The 24,317-nt window shown below is 34.9% G+C and overlaps 1 protein-coding gene across 3 annotated transcripts in view; it reads left to right on the top strand.

Annotated features, from left to right (window-relative positions):
• Window positions 1-24,317, top strand: part of Ankrd28 (ankyrin repeat domain 28) — a 182,804-nt gene that overhangs the window by 33,013 nt on the left and 125,474 nt on the right. The window contains exon 2 of one of the 3 annotated variants that reach the window (XM_013515634.1): window positions 15,623-15,695. The exons of the other annotated variants lie outside the window; for them this stretch is intronic. Within the exon in view, the coding sequence (XP_013371088.1) occupies window positions 15,678-15,695 (18 nt within the window). The 5' untranslated portion in view covers window positions 15,623-15,677. The remainder of the gene's footprint in view (window positions 1-15,622; window positions 15,696-24,317) is intronic. 3 annotated transcript variants of the gene reach the window in all.

The following is a 24,317-nucleotide window of genomic DNA, read 5'->3' as shown; positions in this document are numbered from 1 at the left end:
AGGCCCAACTGTATGTCTTTTGAGAAGTGTCTAATATAGCAGATTCTGAAGATAGGAAATTGCTTACAGACATATCAGTTTTGGATAACTATATAAAGAACTTTCTAGTCCTAATTCATATGTATGTGTAATGTTGATATCCTTCCCACTTTCATAGCCTTAGTTCATGCTGCTGTCATTTCTTGCATTAATGTAGTACTTCTGACCAATCTACTCTTGTTCAGTTTTGTTTAATTTCAGTTCATCTTCTATACTCAAGCCAATCAAAATATTCTAGAAAAATGTTTTTAATTAAAATGAAATGTTCAGATACAGGATAGAATAAGATACCATTCTGTAGGAGCCTCAGTATCTATCACCTGGAATAAACAAATGTTAATAATTTGCCAGATTTATTTTGTGTCTCAAGAAGTAGTTATATGTATACATTGTATAACTAGATCCATACCTCAATTCTTCAGTAGGTAGCCACCTTGTAAGCAACATCATTAGGGTTTTTTTTTTTTCCATTTATATGGTATTTACAGTAGTACTATCATTTTTATGTTTTTAAAAATTTGAATACATAGTTTATTTTATGTATGTGACACACTGCTTCATATGGTACATTTTATTTATCTGTGTTGATACATTTGTCATAATCACTGTATGGCTCATACAAATCAACTGCAGTATATTCCCCTAATTCTCTGAAGTTGGGTAGTGTCCAGTTTGAGTTATTAAAAATAGTGCTGAGTAGATACTCTGGTTTATCTATTTCTGTGTAATATCTGGGATTGATATGTGTAACTGGAATATCTGGGTCATATAATACATAGATATAGATGTGTACTTTTACTATGTAATTATTTTCTCCAAAATGGTTTATATCAGTTATATTGCCACAAGGAATTGTATTCATTCCCCCAAACTTACTGACAATTGTTTTACTTCAATTTGTTTGAAGTTAATACTTACTATGTTTTGCATTCCCCAGATTCCTAGTGAGATTTAATATATTTTCATATATTTTGATGCACCCATTTTTTTCTGCAAATTGCCCAGTTTTTCCTTTTCCAGAAAGTACAGTTATAAGCATATTTCTGTGTATAGCAGTAGTGACCAACCTGTGGCTGGCTGTTAATCATTGAAAGCTCTAAATGGTTCACCATCACTGGTATATAGGCTGTGGATCTTTTATTGTATTTGTTGTGCATCTAAATATGTGGGTAGTTTCAGCCAGGCTTGGTGGCACATGCCTGTAATCCCAGAACTCTGAGAGACTAAGGCAGGGGGATTGCAAATTTTAGGCCGGCCTGGGCAATTTAGCAAGACCCTGTCTGAAAGGGCTGGGACTGTAGCTTAGTGCAAAGGCCCTGGGTTCAATATCCAGCACTAAAAAAATAAATAAATAAATGGCTAGCCTTTTCCTTTTGTTTAGGGGTCTTTTGTTCAAAACTTACACATTTTATACAGTAATTGTACTGATCAGTCTTACATGTGTTCCTCCCCACACACTTCATTGGTTTTTGTTTGTTTTGCTTTGAATTTTAGAGACAGAGTCTCCCTATGTAGTTCAAGTTGACCTTGATGCACTCTGTAGCCCAGGCTGAGCTCAAACTTGTGTTCTTCCTGCCTCAGCCTCCAGAGTGCTGGGATTACCGGCGTGTGCCACCACATCTGATGTTCCTCCCCTTAATATGTAAGGAACCTATCAAGGTACTAAAAATATTCCATCTCTACTTAAAATTTGTAATTTCTTTTCCCACTTAGTCCTCTCAGTGACCTAGAATTTTCTTTTTGTATGTGGTGTAAAATTCAATTTTTTTCCTCCAGATTGACTCTTCTTTACCATTTGATCTTCTATATAGATTTTAAAATTTTCACAGTACCAGGAAACCTCCTTTTTAAGCTAAACTGGCATTCCATTGAGACTATGAATTTAATGTAGAAAATAGACATTGTACACCATTGAATTTGGAAGAGCAGGTGATTCTCATGTACACAATCACTTCAAACTTCATGCTTTAGTGTGCTTATGCATTTACATAGTGTTATCAGACAATAATTTATCTTCCTTTTTGTTTACTCTTGCATAAGTTTCCATCATTGGCAGACACTATTCTTGAATCATTTAAGAAAAGAAAAATTTGGGAAATGTAGTTTCAAGTATTTGCCTTGTGATGCAGAGAAAGCTATAGAAGGTGATATTGGTGATGAAGATTTTACAGTAAGGCCAAACATACAAATCTGTTACTGTCTTCTGTCTTTTAACACTGGGTGGTTTATTTAAAAACAGCATGCTTCCCTTACTCCCAACTGATGTGTCTTGGAGATGATTTTCATTGGGATGTGCAATGATGATTTTGCTGGTAATTGCCAGTTGCTCTTCAAAGACTACACCAATTTATAGTTCAAAAAATAGTATGTCGCTGTCTTGGTTACTTTTCTGTCATTGCTGAGACAAAATACCTGACACCCAGACTTAAGGGAGGAAAGGTTTATTTATTTAGCTCACAGTTTGTGGAGGTTTCAGTCCACACTTGGCTGGCTCCAAGGCAGAGTGGCAAGCACATGGCACATGGCACAGGGCAACCTTTCATGGCGATGGAAGATAGCAAAAGCAGCAAGAGCAAAAGGGAGGAGTGGCAGCTAGCAGCCTCTTTCTGTCCCTTACATATGCAAACTATCCACCCCAGGGTGAGTATAGCACTCACACCCATGAATCAATCATAAATTCTAAAAGCCCCCACCTATGACTGCATGTGTCTTTGGGAGGGACACCCAGACACAAACCATAACAGTCCCTTTCTATTGTTTTGCATCCTAGTCAGCTTCATTATTTTTTAGGAATCCCTTTTTACCAAGGAATTTAGCCAGCTCATTCTCTAAGACTGTTATATGGCAGATTCACTGCTGAATTCTACAAGAAGTTTAGAGAAGGTATAATACCACTGCTTCACAAATTCTTTAATGCAATTGAAAGGGAAGCAGTACTCCCAAATTCATTCCTGGAAGCAAGCATTACACTGATAACAAAACCGGAGAAGGACCCAACTAAGAAAGAGAACTGTAGGCCAATCTCTGTCATGAACATAGATGCAAAAATCCTCAATAAGATACTGGCAAACAGAATGCAGCACATTATCAATAGGATTATACACCATGACCAAGTTGGGTTCATCCCAGGAATACAGGGATGGTTCAACATACGTAAATCAATAAATGTAATACACCATATTAACAGCCAAGGACAAAAACGTGATCATCTCAATAGATGCAGAAAAAGCTTTTGACAAAGTCCAGCACCCATTCATGATAAAAACCCTATGGAAAACTGCTGTCTATGACAAACCAGCAGGCAGTATCATACTAAATGGACAAAAGCTGAAAGCTTTGACTCTAAAATCAGGAACAAAACAAGGATGTCCACTGTTCCCACTCTTATTTAAGACTGTTGTGTCATCCTGGCAAAAGTGATACCTGACAGCGTGTGTTCACAGACAGAGTCTACCCTACTCTGTTGGATTGAATTAGCTGCCCTTTCTCTATGACTTTAATAAAGCATCATTAGACTAGCTAGTAGTTAATTTTAAGTTTGGATTGTTCATTGCTAGTATACGGAAACAACAAATTCTGTGCATTGATCTTATATTCTATAACTTTGCTGAATTTGTTCATTAATTCTGATCCCCACCCACCCCAAGATAATGTATAAGGTCGTATTGGCTGCAAGTAGAAGATTTTTGTTTTTTTTTGTTTTAGTTTTACAATTTTTCCAATTTGAATGGTTTTTATTTTTCTCATATAGCTTATCTGACTACATTTTGCAGCAGAGTGTTAAAATTTGAGTGGCAAAACCTGGCACCCTTATCTTGTAATAATCTTAAAACAACATTGAGGTTTTTTAGCCATTGATAAATTTTTTTTTCATAGTGAAGAAGTTCCCTTCTACTCCTAGTTTGTTGAATGTTTTTATTATGAAAGCATATTGTATCTTGTTAAATTCCTTTTCTCTGCATCAATTAAGATTATTGTGGGTTTTTTTTTTTTAAAGTGTTATAGTATATGTATATTGACTTTTTTTTCTCAAATGTTGAACTACCTTTGCATTCCTGGGGTAAATCCCACTTGGCCATGCTTTATAATCTTTTTGTATGGAGCTGAATTTGGTGAACTAGTACTGTACCTTGCTGAAGATTTTTACATCTATATTCATAAGGGATATCATGTTTATTCTTGTGATATCATTTTCTGGCTTTAGTATCAGAATAATGCTATGCTTAAGAAATATAGATACCTAGTTTTCCCAGCTCTCTTTGATAAAGAGTACAATAGTCACATTTTTCCTCATCTTCTGAGAAGAATTGATGTTAATTTTTAATGTTTTGGTAGATTCCATCAGTGAAACCATCAACTTCTAATCTTTTCCTCATTTAAGAGGTTTTTGATTACTGATTATCTTGTTGCATGGCTGCTTAGGTTTTCTATTCTTCTGTGTAAGTTTTAATAGTATATTTCTAGGAACTTGTTCACTTTGTATAGATTATCTAACTTTTTGACATACGATAGTAGTAACCTTAACAATAACCTTTTTTTTCTTTATAAAGTTGATAGTAACAATTGTGCCCATGTTGACTATAATTTTAGTAATCTGAGTCTTGCTCTGTTTTTGTCTAGCTGAATATCAGTTTTGTTGATCTTTTCAAAGAACTAGGTCTTTTTCATTTCAGTTATACTTTTCAGCTTCAGAATTTCTTATTTTGTCTCTTTTTATAATTGATACTTTCCTTTTAATGAGATACCATTTTGACAGTTCCCTCATTTTCTTTATCCATTCATCTGTTAGTAAGCATCTTAGGTGGTTATATGTCTTGGGTATGGTGAATTGTGCCTCAATAAATGTGGGTATGCAGGTATTAATATAGCATGCTCACTTTAATTCCTTGAGTATATACCAAGGATTGGTATAGCTGAGTGCCATGGTAGTTCTATTTTTAGTTTTTTGAGGCCCTTCCATACTGATTTCTCATGGCTGCACTAATTTATATTTCTACCAACAGTGTGAAAGGGGTCCTTTTATCCACATCCACCAGCATTTATAGTCTTCTGTATTTTTGATCATAGCCATTTTGACTGGGTTGAGATGGAATCTCAGTGTAGTTTTGATTTACATTTCTCTAGTGGCAAAAGATGTTCAACTTTTTTTCATATATTTGTTGGCCACTTTTTTAGAAGTATCTGTTCAGTTCATTTACCCATTTATTTATTTATTTATTTATTGGTACTGGGAATGGAACTTACGACCTCACGCTTGCCAGGCAGATGCCATGCTGCTGAGCTAAATCCCCAGCCCCCATTTACCCATTTAGTAATTGAGCTATTTTTAAATGTTTTTTGTGTTCTTTGAATATTCTAAATAAGAAGCTTGTGGCAGAAGAGTAACTGACAAAGATTTTCTCCTATTTTGTAGGTCATCTGTTCACTCTGTTGATTACTTTGCTTTTTAATTTAATCCTATTTATTTAGTCCTGCTATTATTTGTCATGCTATGAGAGTTTATCAAGGAAATCTTTGCCTATGCCTATGTATTCAAGTAGTTCCCCTGTATTTTCTTCTAGCAGTTTCAAAGTTTTAGGTCTTCTTTCTACATCCTTGATCCATTTTCAGTTTACTTTTCTATAGGGTGAGAGATAGAGATCTAATTTTTAGTCTTCTACATATAGATACCCAGTTTTACCACCACCAGTTTTAAAGGAGCTCTCTTTTGTCCAACATGTGCTTTTTTGGTCATGAATCAGTTAGCTGTAGTTGCATGAATTGATTTCTGTGTTTTCTGTTCTATGCCATTGGTCTGTTTTTTTGGTGTTTTTTTTTGTTTGTTTTTTTTCCGGTACCAGGAATCAAACTCATGACCTTGTGCTTGCCAGGCAGGTGCTGTGCCACTGAGCTAAATCCCCAGCCCTGCCATTGGTCTGTATGTCTATTTTTGTGGCAATACTGTGCTGTTTTTGTTACTGTGGCTTTGTAGTATATTTTGAAGTTGGCTATTGTGATGCCCCCAACATTGTATTTTGGGTCTTTCCTATTTTCACATAAATTTTAAGATTGTTTCTCTAGTTCTGTGTTCTTGCTTCTGTTTATGTGATGTATTATATTTATTGATTTGTGTTGTTGAACCATCCTTCCATCCCTGGGATGAAGTTTACTTGGTCATATGATGGACAATCTTTTGATGATTTATTGCATTCTATTTGCCAGTGTCTTGTTGAGGAGTTTTGCATCTGTTTCATTAGGGAGAGTGACGTACAGTTTTCTTCTTCTGTGTCCTTGACTGGTTTTGGAATCAGGATAATGGTAGCTTCCAGAAACAGTTTTAAAAATACTCCTTCTATTTTAATTTTATTAAAAAGTGTAAGGAGTTTTTGTATCATATCTTTCCTGAAGTTGTTGTACAGTGTAGACTCTATTGGGTCCTGGGGTTTTCTTAGTTGATAGTTTCGTTGTTGTTATTGTTTGTTTTTACTGCTTCAATTTCATTTCCTGTTACTGGATAATTGAGGATTTTATATCTTGTTTCAATTCTGTAAATATATGTATATATATGTTATATATATGCACATATACATACATATACATACATACATATACACACACACATACCTATTTGTTCTGGAGTCTCTGTACAGGCTTTCAAAGTAGTTACTAATAATGTTCTGGATATCAGCAGTGTTTGTTGTGATTTTTGCCTTTTTCATTGCTAATTGCAATGATTTGGGTATTTCCTTTTTTGGGCAAGATTGACATAGGGCATATCTGTTTTGTTTATTCTTTTGAAGATGCAGTTCTTTGATTCATTGATTTTTTTTTTTTTAATTTTTGGTTTTAGTCTCAATTACACTGATTTCTGCTCTGATATTTATAATTTCCTTGTATTAGTTTTGGATTTGGATTATTCTTGTTTTTTTTAGGACCTTGAGGTACATCTTTAGATACTTAGTGGGTTTGCTCTATTTTTGTGATGGGCATTCATGGCAATCAACTCCTCTCTTAGGGCTACTTTTATTGTGTCCTGTAAGTTCTGGTATATTGTGCTGGCATTATCATTGAATTCTAGAAACTAATTTCTTCCTTGATTTCTGTGTCCTGTTGATTGTTGAAAAGTATACTGTTTAATCTCCATGTCTTTGCATAAGTTCTGTTATCAAATCATTGCCTCTGGGTACAACACTCTGTAGATATCTATTAAGTCCATTTGTTGAAAGGTATCATTTTTTTAGGTAAGTTTATTGGTACAATTTAGACATGCATAATGATCACATTCATCATAGGGAATCTGTACCTGTATATGATATATCTTAATTCCTGTTTTTTACCCTTCTCTTCAATCCTTTTTCCCCTCTGAAAGGTATCATTTAACTCTAACATTTTCCTGTTGATTCTTTTGTCCAGTTATTTGTGATCGTGGGATACTGTGCTCCCCTGCTATGATTGAGTTCTTGTTTATCTGATATTTTTGTCCATTAGTGTTTGTTTGATGAAGTTGAGTGCATACATATTTATAATTGTTCATTGTGTATATATTTGTAATTATTATTTCTTTCTGTTGAATTGTTCTCTCTCTCTCTCTCTTTTCTTTTTTTTTTTTTGGAACAGGGTCGCTTTTTTTTTTTTTTTTTTGGAACAGGGTCGCACTTTGTAGTACAAGGTGTCCTTAAACTCACTGTAGTCCAGGATGGCCTCAAACTCATGGCAGTCCTCTTGCTTCAGCCTTCCGAGTGCTTGGATTACAGGCATGTGCCATCATGCCCAACTGAATTGTTCTCTTAACCAGTATCTAGTGACCTTTTTTTCCTGTTGATTTGTTTTTGCTTAAAGTCTACTTTTTAAAAAAAAAAGGATAGCTACTCCTTGTTTTTGGACTCTCAATGTGTAGAATATTGTTTTCCTTTCTTTAATGTTTAGTCTGTAAATTTCTTTTTTAATTCAATGTATTTGTTTTATACAGCATATCATAGAGTTTTGTTTTAATCCAATCTGCCATTCTCTGTCTTTTGATTGGAGAATTAAAATCATTCACATTGAGAGTTACTGCTGAAAGGTATTGTTGCTGTCAGTGCATTGTTTTCCTCTTGCTGATTGTTTTTTCCCCCTTTCTGCTTAACTTTCTACAACTGTCAGTTGTAGTCATTCCATTAAACTTTATGGCATTGTTGGCTTCATTTTCTCTTGCTACAATATCCTAGAAAATATTTTGAGTGATGGTGTGGTGGTCATGAATTTCTTAAGGTCCTCTTTGTCATGGAAAGACCTTATTTTTTCATCAATTTTGAAAGATATTTTTGCAGTATATATCAGTCTGGGGTGGAAGTTGTTTTGTTTAAAACACTTTAAGCTCTTCTGGCCTTGAAGGTTTTTGATCAGAAGTTTGCTATAATTTTAATGGGTTTACCTTTATAAATTTATAGTTATGACAGGCTTTTCTTGGGGCTAGAACTGCAAGCCCCATTTGTGGTTTCTTCCTGGGGTTGAGGATCCTCCCCAGGTTTACCCTGTATTAGTGGAAACAGGTTTCCCCTCCCTAAGAGCCAGGGTTCCTTTTCTGATTGCTTTGTTCTTTGTTTTTTTTTCTGCTTTGTGTTTCTTTTCCTCACCTTTTCTGCAGTTTCTCGTTTTCCTGTCAGCTCCCTTCTGATTCCTAGAGATCTGCTGCCTTTTTTTTTTTTTAATTCACCAAGTTCTTTTCCAGGTGTCTTAATTCTAGGTTGTAGTGAGGCTGTATTTACAATTTTTCTGTAACAACTTCCTCCTCTTTTTGAGAAAGTTGGTATATTTTTTGAAAAGGCTTATTTGTTTCACAGAATTTTCCACATTCTAGCTTGGCCAGTTGTATTCTTATGGTATCATTTAACAAATTCCTCTATCCACTGTTTTCTTTTTCTGTATATTGGTATCTTTAGATTTGATTAGATTCAGCATTCTTGTTTTGTTTTGTTTTTTTGTTTTTTTCCGGTACCAGGAATCGAACTCACGACCTTGCATTTGCCAGGCAGGTGCTGTGCCGCTGAGCTAAATCCCCAGCCCCTAGATTCAGCATTTTTTCCTTTTAAATCAAAATTATGTCATAAGCTCTAGTAGTGTAGGTGTCAAAGTAAATACAGTCAACTATCAATTTATTGTATATATCATATATTTGTAGGCATATATAGACACACACACACACAATTCACAAAAAAGTATACATGCTTCAGAAAAAGAAAAATAGTATGATGTTTCTTCAACAGAAGGTGTTACCCTCTTATGGGATACCCTAGAGGATGTCCTATATGACAGCAAACCCACTATATTGCCAGCCCTTAGAGAAGCAATTGAAAATGCATGTGCCGCAATCTCAAAGACCAAGGTTACCCAAGCAGCAGTTCCCCATACTAATAAATGTCTGGAAACTAATGACCACCACTTTGAGCACCTCTTGTTTTTTGTTTTGGGTCTTTTTGAGACAGGGTCTCGCTATGCAATTCAGGCTGATCTTGAGCTCACTTCATAGCCTAGGCTGGCCTGGAACTCACAGTGATCCTCCTGCCTCAGCCTCCTGAGTGCTGGGATTACAGGCGTGAGCCACCATGCCCAGCCACCTCTTGTAATTGTAGAGGCCAAAGGTAAATTTTATTAATCTTATGCTGTCTCGATAAAATTAGTATTAAAATATTTATACAAGTTTTTGTTTTCCTGAGATGTGTTTACATTTTTTTGGCAGACACTTTAAATGTGCACATTTACATATACATCTATTTCTCTACAACAAGCGCACACATGATGATAGGTTATTCCATTCTAAGTGATAGTACTGACCTGTTCAAATATTAACTTGATGCATCATAATGTTTCCCTTTTCTGTATTATTTTCATTGTGGGTTAGCACAGTAATAATTGTTAAATTATTCTGCCGGTATGTGAGCAAGTTAAAATGTTCCATATAAAGATCAGTATATCTTGATTACTTTGTACCTTTGAGAGCAGGGTGTAGTTTGATCATATCAGTTCATCTTGGCTGGCACATGCCTTGCGTATAGTAACTATACCCTATCTGTGGCTTTAAGCCTTTTTTCTGAATTAGAAGTCTAGTAACTTAGTTTAATTATTATAAGTAGGCATTTAGACAAGGCAAGCCTAAGACAGGGTAGGATGGAAGAGTAGCAGTTAAATTTTAAAAGGTGAAAGAAAACACAAGGACAAAGCATAAAAAGCTAGCGTGAGAATGGAGAGATAAGGACTCTTCCCTCCAGGAAGAAGAGTCGTATGTAGGGAGTGCTAAATTAATTAATTAACAATTCCTTCCTGCCCCTGAATCCCAGATTTCAAACCTGACCTGGAGAAACAAAATGCAAGATAACCAGTTTTCTCTGAACTCCTTTGAATTTAAACCCTTTCCTACACTCCTTATACATGTAAGATCAGGACAGGAAACCCCATTGGATTTTCACTTGAAAACCCCTCCACAAGCTTTCCTTGTTTTTCCAATAAAAGTTTCATAACTTCCTCCTTTGGTCCGCAGCTTCATTCTTTTGCCTTTCATGGAACCACAAGCTTGGTTCATATGGAAATTACAGTAACAGATCTGGGCCTGGTGGTGCAGGTCTGTAGTCTCAGCACTTGGGAGGCTGAAGCAATAGAATCACTGCAAGTTAGAGGCCTGCCTGGGCTGCCTAGTGAGACCCCCATCTCAGAAAAGGGGGAGGGGGAGAAGAGAAAAGAAATTAGGGTAACAGAATCATACATTTTAAATTAGATTCCCAGACTCTACTCCTAGCAATTTCTAATTTAACTGGTTTGGCAACCCTAGTGTTGGGGGAAAAGTAGAATAAAATGTATCTATCTTCATATATTTTAAGTTATTTATTGACTGAAGCAGCATTCTCAGTAAGTTTTAACATTGGTATGCATAAGATTCATTTAACTTTTATACAACTTTTAACTTTTAAAGTTTATACAACTTTTAACTTTTAAAGTGTAACTTTTAAAGTTTAAATAACTAAAAGGAGCAAAAATAGTTTAAAATCTTTTCATCTATATCCACATCATCCCCAAATCATCTTGTTCCCCTTACTGTAGCAAGATCAACAGTACTTTGTTTATACCTAAAGATTTTACAACTATGTAAGCAAATACCTGTTTCTCTCATTTTCCAGTGGATTTTTTGTTCTGGTTCTATTATTCTTTTTCTGTTGAAATGCCTTTGTACTTTGGCAAAAATCTGTTGACTGAATGGATCTCTTTCTGGACCCCTCTATTCCTTTCTGTTGGATCTATGTGCCTTTCTTCTGCTGTCACACTGTCTTGATTACCATGCCTTTCTAGTAATGTGAATCCTCAAAGTATATTTATTTAAAAATTGTTTTGGTTCATTTAGTTCTTTTGCCTTTCTATATGAATGTTTGAATCGGCTGTTACTGATTTCTGCCCAAAAAGCTCTTTGGGAATTTGATTGAGATTTCATTTCATCTGTAGATTAAATGAGAACAGTTGACATTATGAAAATGTTGAGTCTTCCCACCCGTGAGTGTCGTATCTCTCTTTACAATATGTCCCTGACTTACGAACATTGAAATTTCAAACTGTCATATGTGTACTGTATAAGATTTACAGGTGTACTGATAAGAATCACTTCGTTGGATTACAAATGAATCCAATTTATGAATGTTCTCCCAGAGTGGAACTCGTTTGTAAGTCAAGAACTTTCTGTCTTCATTAAGTCTTTCATTCTTCCTCTTCTTTCTGCTCCTCTTCCTCCTCCTCTTCCTATTCCTTCTATTCCTTCTGTTCCTCCTTTCCCTCCTTCTCTTCCTCTTCCTCCTCTTTCTTCTATTCCTGCTTTTGATCCTTTGACAGGTTTTCACTATGCAGTTCAGGCTGTACTTGAACTTGCTTTGTAGCTCAGGCTGTCCTCGAACTCATAGCAATCCTGTTGCCTCAGCCTCCCAAGTCCTGGGATTACAGTCATGCACCACCATGCCCAGCCAGTCTTTTGATTTCTTTCACCAGTATTTTGTAGGCTTCCCCGCTATGCTGAGAATTAAACACAGGGCCTTATGCTTGCTGGGCAATGATCTACTACTCAGCTAGTTTTTAGTGTACAGAGTCTGTACATATTTTGCTAAATTTATGACTTAGTGTTTCAGGTTTTTGAGTGCTATTATTATAAATTGTACTTTTAAAAATTTTGACTTTCTGTTCATTGGTAGTATGTAGAAATAATTAGAATCTGTGGGTGCTAAACTTACCAGTTCTAGGAACTTTCTTATAGATTTCATGGAATTTTCTTCAGAGACGATCATGTCTGCTAATAACAAATATAGTTTTATGTCTTCCTTTCCAATCTTTTATTTCTGAACCCCATTATAATGCTAATCTTTCAGTAAGACATTGAATAAGACTAAAAAGAACAGATATCTTTGCCTTGTTTCCCATCCTACGTAGAGATCAGTGCTTTCCTGGTATTTCATTTCTTTAAATACACAAATCCCAGTATAGTGATAATTTAGCAAAGAAGTCCTTCAGAATTTTATTTTCCAGGTTGCTCGTCAATTCTCCTGCAATCATTCATTGGTATATCTTGTGATGGATGTACCATATGCATGTATGTTTTTCTCCCTCTCACAATATGCACACATAGGAATTTCTATTAGAGCACTTATTGTACCTGTTTATATCTTACTTTTTACCTGTCTTAGTAGAAGGGATGAACACATAGGGGAAATTTATATCGTAGATGCTTGGTATTAGGTTGAACTATATGAAATAGGTGTTGTGAGTTTTCTAACCTCTAAAATCTTGTTTCAAGTTGCAAAAAAATAAAAAATGATAATTCTGATAAGGTACAATCATTGGTATGTGAAATGTTCATGCTTGAGAAAATGTTGATCACTGTTGTGTCTTAAGCATAAAATAATAGAGATGAACATACTACTGTAAATGAAATACAGTCCTTGCCTTTGAAGGACATGCTTGCTCAGGAAGTCTAGGCATTTACCATTTTCAGATTTGTTTAATTCTGTGGTTATTAATATATGTGCAAGTTTAATTACAGTTTGAATCCACCTGTGATCCTAGCCTCATGATTCTCATGTCTTTATATGGTACAGTAAAACACTTCAGTAATTTTATAAATAAATTACAGTGATATGAGACATACTTTCTATATGATGATTTCATAAGAAAATGTTTAACATTTTTTAGTTGTTTGAGGCAATTTAAATATTTCAGTCACTGTCTCTTGGCTTGACTAAGTGAAGGGTACCAAACAATTTTCCTCCCACAATAACTTGATATTTCATAGAAGAGAGAAATAAGGCAATGGGGAGCGGGAATGTGATGTTTTCTTACCCTGATAGAGAAGCTATCATTTTTTGGTCCTTAGACTTTCCAATTAGTCTTTTACTGCCCTGTATTATAAATCTGTGTAAAAGAAATACATGAGAGCTGGGTGTGGTGGCACAAGCCCATAACCCCAGCACTTGGGAGGCTGAGGCAGGAGGATCATTGAGAGTTCGAGGCTACCCTGGGATACAAAGTGAGTTCAGGGACAGCCTGAACTGCATAGTGAGACCCTGTCTCAAAAAAAAAGAGAGAGAGATTGTTGAGCATTTGTAGGGTAAGATACTAGCTGGATTTGGTTAAAGTAAGACAATAAAATTTGTACCCAAGAAAGGTAAATTTAAATACAATGGAATAAGTTCCTGTAATGACATGTTGTTTGATAAACATCAAGTTGCTATTTATTTACTTACTTATTTTTGCAGTACTGGGGATTGAACCCAGGGTCTTCATACTGAACAAAGTCCCAACCCTTTTAAACATTTTTTTCAATTTTGAGGCAGGCAGGATCCTACCAAGTTGCCCAGGCTGAGCTTGAACTTTTCATCCTCCTGCCTTAACCTCCCAGAGTGCTGAAATTACAGACATGTACTACCATGCCCAGCTAAGAATCACATAATTTTTGAGACAATTAAATTATATTGGTAAATATAATTTATATATTAACTATATTTAAATTAATATGATAAAACATTTATTTTAATATTTTAATATTATAAACATTAAAATATTCATATATTAATTAAATATATTTAAAAGGACAATTAAATTGTATTGGAATTTAACTCTGACATTCGTTTTTTCCAGGTCATCATACCTGAGAATTATGGGCCCATAATTTTTTAGCTTTAGTTTTACTTATTTGACAGTAAGCCATTTGACCAAAGTGGTAGTAACAGGCTATCAGAGCCTACAGAGCCCACTCTTACACCTGAAACCCTTGTTTAAAATACGAGACTTGCCTAATATTTTACCTTTGTATTGGTAATAATGTAAGCTGGCATACTGAAGAAATGGTTTTCTTCTGTAATTTCTGCCACTAAGTGGCAAACTAATTATATTATCGCATCTGTTACATGCTGTAGAATGAATATATACTAAAAATAAGAAATAAGGTTCCCTTAATATTTTTATTGATTAATTTCTTCATAAATAATTTTGACAAAGGAAAAATAACACACTTTAATATGTTTAGAACTGTAGTCATCTTTCCATCAGCGTAGATAGGATGGTTTCTATCTTCTTGTATTTTAGAAAGGCATATAAAGACATTAGTAAGTAGTTACTATGACAGAGATGGTAAAAACTCATAATTCATCCAGACTATTAAGAAAATGTGGTTGGCGGCACCTTTTTTAAAAAAACAGGGAATTTAATTCTGACATTCATTTTTTCCAGGTCATCATACCTGAGAATTATGGGCCCATAATTTTTTAGCTTTAATTTTACTTATTTGAGAATAAGCCATTTGACCAAAGTTAACTGGTAGGAGGTTTATTTTTATTCTCAGACAATATATAGTATTCTTAGGAAAGATATGTAAGAAAAAATTAGAAGCAACCCAAATGTTTAATCTTAGGAAAGCAGTTAACATATTTTGATTAGAACTTGATGGTCAAAGTGTATATAGAGTATTTATAGGTTAGATCAGTATTGAATGGGGAGAGAGGATAACAAGTTACTAAACAGTATCTATGTTATCCCAATTTGTTATGTACATATACAGAAAAATACCAGTGTTTTTCTGTGGAAGATATTATGAAATATTAAATATGTTTTTCTCATGTGAATGATTTACATATTCAAAAATAGTATAATTGAATGCTTTTTACTTCATAGGCAGTACATTAGATTAAGACGTTCCATGGATAAATATGTAATACTAAGAAGTTGGATGTGTTTTTAGTGAACACATTCGAGCAGGTTTTGGCAGGGTTGAGTGTATGTGTGTGTGTATTTAAGATTTGTGAGAACAACTTACTGCTAGGCATACTCAGAAACAAAACCTCACTTCTTAGATCTCTTCTGAGAATCTTACAAGTCTTGGTTCATATGTAAAGAAAGCCTTTAAAAACATTATTTTACACAGATTAGTAATCTCCCTCTTGATGGAAGGATAAGACTAAATTCTAAATTAGTAAAATTCAAAATAAGTTTTAAATAGTATCCAGTAATTCTTTGTTGTCTCAAGGTACTAGTTATTGATGACATAGCCATTTGTTTCTAGGGTTAGCTTGTTCTTGCTTTTGATATCTGTTTTCTGCCACAGGCCTGTGATTGGAATTGAAACAATACAGCTACTGCTTCCACCAGAGGAAAATAGTATGGGAATTCCTTTTATGGTAGGTTATTTTCTAGTAGTCTCTCTGCAGTAATAGAGGCAGCTCTTGTAATTGTTAGTTTGTTGCTATTTGTGTCTCTTCCTAATTTATACATAATGCTATGTGAATAAATACTTAGATTCAACCAAAATCCTTTACTGGAAACATTTCATGTGTAGTAGTGGGCCTGCATTAGGGTAAGACTTGGCATATAGCAACTTAATAATTCAAATTGATTTTCATCAAGGTTTACAAATCTAGTATCTCTGTTGTAGGCTGATAATTAATACATTAAATAGCTGAAATAATGAGCAGTATTGCAACTAGTATTATTTTATCCCAAAAACTAATAAATGTTTTCTAAATTACTCAGTGTTTTTTGATCATCTTGTTCAGTTGATGCATTAGTTTGCTTATCACTCATTCTCTTACGTATGGAATGTGGTACATCCTTTAAACATTACTAGGCATTTAGTAACCACTTGACAAATGTAAATTATATGAATTAGTCCATTTTTAATGAAAGTAGTTTTAAAAGCCTCAAACTATAGAACTAGTTTTAGACTGGAGGACACTGATACCATATACATTTAATAACGGGATTGTTTGTTGGGTTTGTTAATGAAACATACTCAAAAGATTTGTAGACTGTGAAGAAGGAAACTGTCCCAGTACCTGACTGTAGTAAACATTTTTAAATTTTTGTTTGTTGTTTTGAGACAGGTCTTGCTGGGTAGTTCAGGCTGATTTTGAACACGCTGTGTAGCCCAGGCTGACCTCAGAATCAGGGCAGTCTTCCCACCTCAGCCTCCTTAGTGATAGGATAACAGACGTGTGTCACTATGCCTGGCTGTGTGTTTGTTTTTCAAAGAAGAGGAGGTGATTAGAAAACTGTTATGTTGTAAATAGATTTTACCCATCTGTTTTCTGGTAGGAGAGGAGCAGGTTAATGAAAACATTTAATTGGAGTAGGTAATAACATTCAGGGTTCCCTTTGGAAATTCTGACATCTGTATAACTATTGTGGATCTTTACCTGGCATTTTGTTCAGGAAGGCACAGGTTACCTTTTTTTGTTGTTCTTTGTTTTTTTTTTTTAATATGTAGTATAACTCTCATTTTTTGTTACTTGGGAGGGCTGTTGGTGACTAGAATTGAATTGGAAATTTCACCCGCTCACATACTTTATTTCCTTCCCCTTATAAATGGTTTCCTAGTCCCTGGCTTAATAAATGAATCTTTTATCTTAAAATGTGCCTAAACTAATTTTTTTCTCAACCTAGATTCAAATAATGGGTAGGCAAGACAGAAAAACAAAAAATTGTTTAACTTTCAGTAGTGAAAGATTTGATTGGAATAATGATAACAAATCCAGATATCATCAATATCATACAAATCATTTATTTATTTTTTTTCCTGATAATGTGTGCTGGACACCATGGATAGTAGTGGAATATTTTACTGCTTTAACTATGATCACTGTAACTTGCAGTTACTATTTTTACCACTTGGTGGTGCTTTTGCATTGGTTGCTGAAAACCCTTTCTAAATTTATAGAAGGGAACCATTTGAAAATTCATAGTGAAATAAAGATAGTACATATAGCTGTTAACACAAATAAGCAGATTCATACTGGTAAAACAACCATCACTGGTGATACAGTCAAATTAAATATATATTAGATATGAATCCTTGTAAATGAGTGAAGTTGTTAAGAGCTATAATTATTTTCTAATGTAATCTTTAGTCACTACCTTAAACATTTTAGATGCTTTGATTTTTTTTGGTGGGAGAAGCCGTCCTAGAGATCACACTCAGGGCCTTGCACATGCTAGGCACTACAGAGCTCCACAAGTGATACTGTACTATAAATGCCATGTAAATAAAATCACAGTTTCTTAGTGTGTAATGTTTAAAAAAATAACAGCTCCATATTTGAAAACTAACCTTGATCATTCTTTTTCTACCTAGTAGCCACTGAAACTACCTGCATTGAAGCCTGTTAATTGCACAGATACTATATGCAAACTCTGCTACCAAATGACTTTGACAGTTACCCTGTTTGAATAAGTTGAGTACCTAGGTCTGTGTAGAGTTTATTATGGCGATTTCAGTCCAGGGAAGAAAACACTTATAAAAACAAACACCTAAAATTACCTTTATGTATGTATGTATGTATTTATGCTTGCAGTCTGCTCTTCACTAGCTATTTGATGCATTTGTGGGATGATTATTTACAGGCTGTTAGCCTAGTAAGTTCAGAGTCTAGACAGCCTTGATTTGCTTTTAAGGCCCAACTGTTCTAGGCTCCCAAGAGCCATGAATTAATGGCTTTGCCTTTGTATGTTTGCTTTTTAGTAGTGAGTCTTCATATAGGCAGTGTTTAAGTCTTAGTAATGTGAGCTTCTGTACTTTAATTCCTCTTGCTTGTGTTTTTCTTACCAATGAGAAAATGACTACTTTTAGTAAATAAGGATCATGACTAAGGGGTACAGTTACTCAGAAAAAACCAAACATATGAACATAATAAAGAGTAAATTCTAAGAAATTCTTTAAAAGGGGGCTTAGGATGTAGCTTGGTTGTAGAGTACTTGCTTAGAGTGGGTTGATCTTCAGCACTGCAACAACAAAAGAAGGGGTTTCTACAAGTCAGGTAAAATTCCATTGTATGGTGTATACCAGTCATGGCAAACCTATGGCACAGGTGCTGTAACAGGCTATTAGTATCATTGAAAAGGTTCCCCACTGCTGGAATATACTATATTTTAAATCATTGTTATATTCAGATTGTTATATTTAGTTGCTTTCCTGTTAGAATGAAGTTATAGCAAAATTTTGTTACAGTATTTTGGAAGCCTTGCATTGCTTCCTTTCCTGTCTTTGCCAATAAAAATGATAAAGAATGTGAAAGATTTATTCTTGCTGTGGGCACCTGTTGCTCCCCACCCTGTACTTTCCATCCTTCCCCTCAGCTGCCCTGAAAAGTTGTCTCAATTTGCTGTCACTCTTCCTCATGGTTTCTAGTTTAGACTTTTGCAACCATTAGTTCCATTTCATTTTTAGATTATCCTTTACACTTTATCCACAGTGAGTTCTCTAATGTACAAGTCTGTCACTTTTTGACTTAAAATCTTTTAGTATATCCATCTTTCTACAGGCTAAAATGTGTTTTAATGTGGATTTTCAAGGTCCATTATGACTTAGCTGTTGTGTAATTTCCACCTTGTTTTATCTGACCCTTCTATATGGTTTGTGGCGGAGGAGGTAGGAGAGCGTTCTAAGCACAGGAGGTAGCAAAAGCATTGCTGCATGAAATGGCATGGTATATTTGAATTGCAATAAGCACATTGGTATATATTTGGAACTTAAAGGCCAGGTAACTTTTTATTAGTCACCTTTCCCATTGCTGGACCTGATACCCACAACTTAAAGGAGGTCAGGTTTAACTGGCTTATATTTTCAGTCTATCATTGGCTGACTCCAAGGCAGAAACATTACAGGAAGGATTTGAAGGAGCAGAGCTGCTCAGTTAATAGAGGCTGGGAAACACAGCAGGGAACAGTGCCAGAGAAAAATGGCCAAGGACCCATGTATAGTACCCAGGGTAACACCTCCGTGACCCACCCATATACACTCAGGAGCGTGCTTTACTAACCTGTTAGACATTTCTTATCCAATAAAGTTGACATATCAGGATTAGTAGTCACAAATAGCGGAACTAATTATGATGATATCTTTTAATAAAATTTAATTGAGTAAAAACAGAAATATTTTATTTCTAATTTTAAAAAGTAACTTATGATATACAGAAGTGTGGGCTGGGGATTTAGCTCAGCGGCAAAAGCGCCTGCTTGGCAAGCGCAAGGTCGTGAGTTCGGTTCCCGGTACCAGAGAAAAACCAAAAAAAAAATAAATAAATAAAATAAAAAAAAGATATACAGAAGTGTTATTCAGAGCCTTAAGTTACAAATGATAGAAATTCAACTCAAATTGACTTAAATATAAAAGGAAGCTTATTGGTCACTAGTAGAAGTGATCAGTGAGAGGCAGATTCAGGACTATCCTCCCCATCCTTTAAAATTTTTTTCTCCCTTTTTCCTACCATCCTATAGGCAATTCATTTTACATTGCCTTTGCTCAAAATTCCAAAAGAGAGTTTATCCTGCCAGCTTTGGTTAAGAAAGTGAAGTCCTGGGAAGAGCCTGTCTAGTTTCAGCCATGTGCTAATCCCCAAACTAGATGTGTGACTAGGAATGGATAGGTGGTACATTTGCCAAGCTGGCATCTCTTATATGTCTCTTTAACAGAGACACTCCTTAAAAGGAAGACATACTTGTGCAAGAACCTGAATCTGCTACAAGGATGGATAGAACTACAAAAAAGGAGAATTGAGAGACCAGTTAGATGATAGTTATAGCTCAGGTAAGAATTGAAGTAGGTCACCATCAGGAAGATAATGATGATTTTGCAGTAGATTACCAGTACTGATCTTAGAGCAATTTTGGTTCGTGAGTAAGAAGCCAGATTGCACTGGGTTCAAATGATTAAAAGTGAAGGAGCTGGGATATAACTTAGTGGTACAAGTGCCTGCCTAGCAGATGCAAGGTCCTGAGTTCAATCCCCAGTACAAAAAAAAAAAAAAAAATACAAATGATTAAAAATGAGTAGTAGCTTGCTAAGGAGTCAGGAAAGTTTTCTGTAGGCCAAGGAAGGAACAGAGACAGCAGTGAGTGCTAAATAAAAATTATATATGAAAGGAATCAGAATTAATAAAAGTAAGGTCTCAAAGAAGATAGACACATTCTTGAATGAACTTTTCTCCTGTGGGACTAAAGGCTCTCCTTCAGACTGAACAGTCATTGAGGTTTAGAACTTGCCTGTGAGAAGTGTTTAATAGATGACTGTGGAGTACAGGAAAGACCATAAGGAAAAAATTAAAAATACAAATACGTTTGGAGGTAAAACAAAATAATTCATCTTTCTTGTCCTTTTTCTGAGGTAGAATGCTAGGGGTTAATGTCTCCCCAACTTACCTGAAAGCATTTCTATGACATGGAACCATTAGGAGAAGAGATGAGAAATAATCATAAACTAGGAAATACTCATACCAATGGAAAGGAGTAATTTTCTTTTTTATTTCTGGCATCTTTGTTTTGAACAAGACTTCATGTCAGAGGGTATTTGATTCTCATCCACTGAAAAACCCCATTTTGCTTCCTTAACAACTGCTTATGTACCCCTAGGTTTGTGATATGTGGGGATAGCCTGGCTTTGGAGACAGATGGGCTTGGATTAGAATCCAGTTTTCTCTACCTCTTTTTTTAGATTGGTGATTTTGACACCGTATTTAACTTGTCCGGCTCAGAGTTTTGTCTGTGAAATCAAGATAAAAAACTATTTTGCAGGTGTATTGTCACAATTCACTGAGTGTTCATCAAGTGTCTAAACCAGTAATGGTGACCCTTTTAGAGCTTTCAGTGGTACAAATAGCCCTGTGCTCCACATGTGCCATAGGTTTGCCAACACAGGCCTAAACCATAATAGCTTTTCAGGTTACCGGGGTATTCATCCCTCTACCAAGGCAGTAACCAACCTTCGTCCATTTTCAGATTTTTTAAAAGCTAGATTTAAAAAAAATACTTTCTTATATTGAAGCAGATTTTACCACCCTGAATGTTATTCATCTATCCTAGTTTTTATCTCTAGAACTGTGTGATTTGGTATCTCTTTACAATGACAGCACTTCAGATATTCTTGCTGACTTCTTCTCAGACAAAATGTCTAAGCCCTTATTGACTCTTAAGGCCTGATTTCTAGACCACTATTGTGCTATCTTCCGTGAGTTGTTCTAGTCTCATTTATCACATTTGATGGGGCCTGCCCAATGTCTAATAATGAGCCTTCCTTTCATAAAACAGAAAAGTAATTCTATTAATATGAACATTTAGAGATAAAACTTGTATTTCAATTGATTAAAATTAAGGTGTATTTTTTAACATTTTATATTTTAAAGTATACTATTTTCTTACATTTGATATTTTTTCTTATGACAATAGCATTTATACAATTTAGTCTGTTTTAAGATAAGTTTTTTTTTCCTTTAAAAAAATTTCTGGAGCTGAGTATCTTCCACTATTAATTAGTATGTTGTGATTAATTCTTAATGGTGAGAAAAATTAAACTACTAGGGAAAAAAATGCCAAGATTACATTTTCTGTGTAATAGCGTTCTGTTGACTAGGCCCACTGGTAGAGATGATCACTGGGGTTGAGTTTGTTATATCATCTGTAAGATATTGAAATCATCTGGATGACTGAGACACCTATGATTCAGATAGACTGGGGGATGACATTTGACTAGCAAGAAGGGTCACCTAATTAAGTGCTATATATTTCAAAAGCAGCAATGTTTTTATATTCAAGTGGGCTGAAAAAAATTTAAGACTTAAATGGGGGACTGCTCCCTTCCTTCCTCCTAGCATATGCACTTAGAGCATTCTCAAAATATACTGTGCGAAGGAATAGCTAACACTTGAGGAGACCTCTAGAAAAGCATATAAATGGGAATAAGGTGAGTTTCAGTTAAACCAGGAAGTAAAATGGATTTCTGGGGGGTATAGATTAAAGACTTACGATAAGAACTTCAGGTATAACAATTTCCAGATTTGAGTCTTTTGGTTTGGTTTTTTTGAGACAGGGTGTCTCTATAGTTCAGGCTGGCCTGAACTCACTATGTAGCTCAGGCTGTTCTCAAATTCTCCGTGACCAGTCCTTCCTTAGCCTCCCAAGGCGGGGATTACAGCCATGCAACACCACGCTCAGCTGGATTTGAGTTTTAAGAAAAGTAGTTGGAAATTAAAACACTCATCATTCAGATTAGATTAAGTGCTGGTTTGATTTAGAAGTTTTCTTTAAAATTGTGTTATTTTGCATACCCTATTTCATCTGTCTCTTGTTAGTATAATTTTTAGTTAAGGTTCATATGATTAGCATCATCCTTAGCATATTTGTTATCTTTTGTCAGGCCCAGGATAAACATATTTTCTGAAATCTAATTTGCATTTATTATTTGCATAATTATCTTTCAGTAAGCAGTTTCGGCAAAAACTTTAGTGCCAGTGTTACAAATCAGTACAGTGTAACATTTTAAACAGGCTGAAGTTTTGCCCTTCTTAAAAAAGAGTAAGGAAAGTTTATTTGCAATTCATTCTAGTTTCTACAGTGTGGTGACACTGGGTAAATGTATCAAGTTACTGCAGTTTAAAAGCTGAAGTGGGAAAATTTTCAGTTTAAAAATAAATTGCTATGGTTACTCAGTATTTACCTTATAAGCAATAATTACATGAGACATCCAAGGAATTCCCAGAAGTACAGAAAGATCAGTAGCTGACGTGTACACTGGTTAGTCCACATACAAATTGGGACTGCATGTATTACTTCCGTTCCAAAGTAGCTGTCGTGTGGAAAACACTCAAGAAGATGACTCATGCCTTTTTGATCTGAAGAATGGTGGCAACATACTGAATACTGAGCATACTATTTTAAAATTCAAGTTATGACTCAGTTGAGAGCTGTTTTCATATTCATTAGTTCCCTTTATAATTTTGCACAGCAGCTTTCTATTGAAAGGAAGAAAGTGTGTTTACAGTGTGTTTCAGGTGTGGAGTTTTCTTTTTAAATAAGTATATTTTTATGCTCTTGAGTTAGCTTAAGCTGTAATGTTAATACAGTTAAACATTGTCAGTTTCTTTAAATGTAATCGGTTTTGAAATTTTTGAAAGGAAAAAAGAAGTCCCTGTTAGAATTGATGACTAGCCCATTACCCACTAACTGCATTGTTAAACCTATCACTTATTGTAGTGTAGAAATGTTTGGCTTATTTTCATAATATTCAACATTACAAGAATACTTATAAAACTTCTGACCTACTTCCTACTTGGAAGGATATAATTTCAGTCTTAAAATTGTGAGACCCATTTTTACATCTCAATGGGTCTCCCATAAAATGTCTACTTTTCTATGTAGTGGAATATTAATATGTTTTTCCTTTAATACTAGGGCTATCCTAAACTAAAAATAATTATAAAATAGCTTGCTATGCTCAACTGGCTTAAATAATGAAAACATTTATCATATACAGCATAAGTTGAAATAAAGTGGCTTTAGAGTTGCTAAGTTATTCAGTGCAATTGCGTAGGTTCTAGGCTTACTCTGCTTTTTCTCTTATACTCAGCATGGACCGTAGAATAAATTTCTTTGCACTCACAAGATACCTGACAAAATTCAAGAAATTGTCAAACAGATTGTTGTCTAGTAGAAGGGCGAGTTTCCTTCTGTGTCTCCCTTATTTTTACAGGTACAAGGAAAAGTTTCCCAGAAGCCTAACTTTCTGTAACAAATGAAAGGTCAGGGTGCCTTAGTCATATTATTCTCAGATGAGTCACTACTAGGCAGAACAATATTACCATGATAAACTTACACTATTCAGCATTTCCTGAAGACATTAGAATACAGAGACAGCTGTAGAGACAAAACTAAAGGTAGTCTGTAAAAAGGAAAGGGTTAATGGGTGGTAAGTAGACAAACAATATACTATACATCACACAGAAAATTTAAATTTAGTATTTTCTTTCCAATAGTTTAAT

Source organism: Chinchilla lanigera, unplaced genomic scaffold, assembly GCF_000276665.1.
Source record: "Chinchilla lanigera isolate Chin_1 unplaced genomic scaffold, ChiLan1.0 scaffold00029, whole genome shotgun sequence".
Lineage (NCBI taxonomy): Eukaryota > Metazoa > Chordata > Mammalia > Rodentia > Chinchillidae > Chinchilla > Chinchilla lanigera.
The sequence above is the reverse complement of the archived record's forward strand: the minus strand, read 5'-3'. Positions and strand labels throughout refer to the sequence as shown.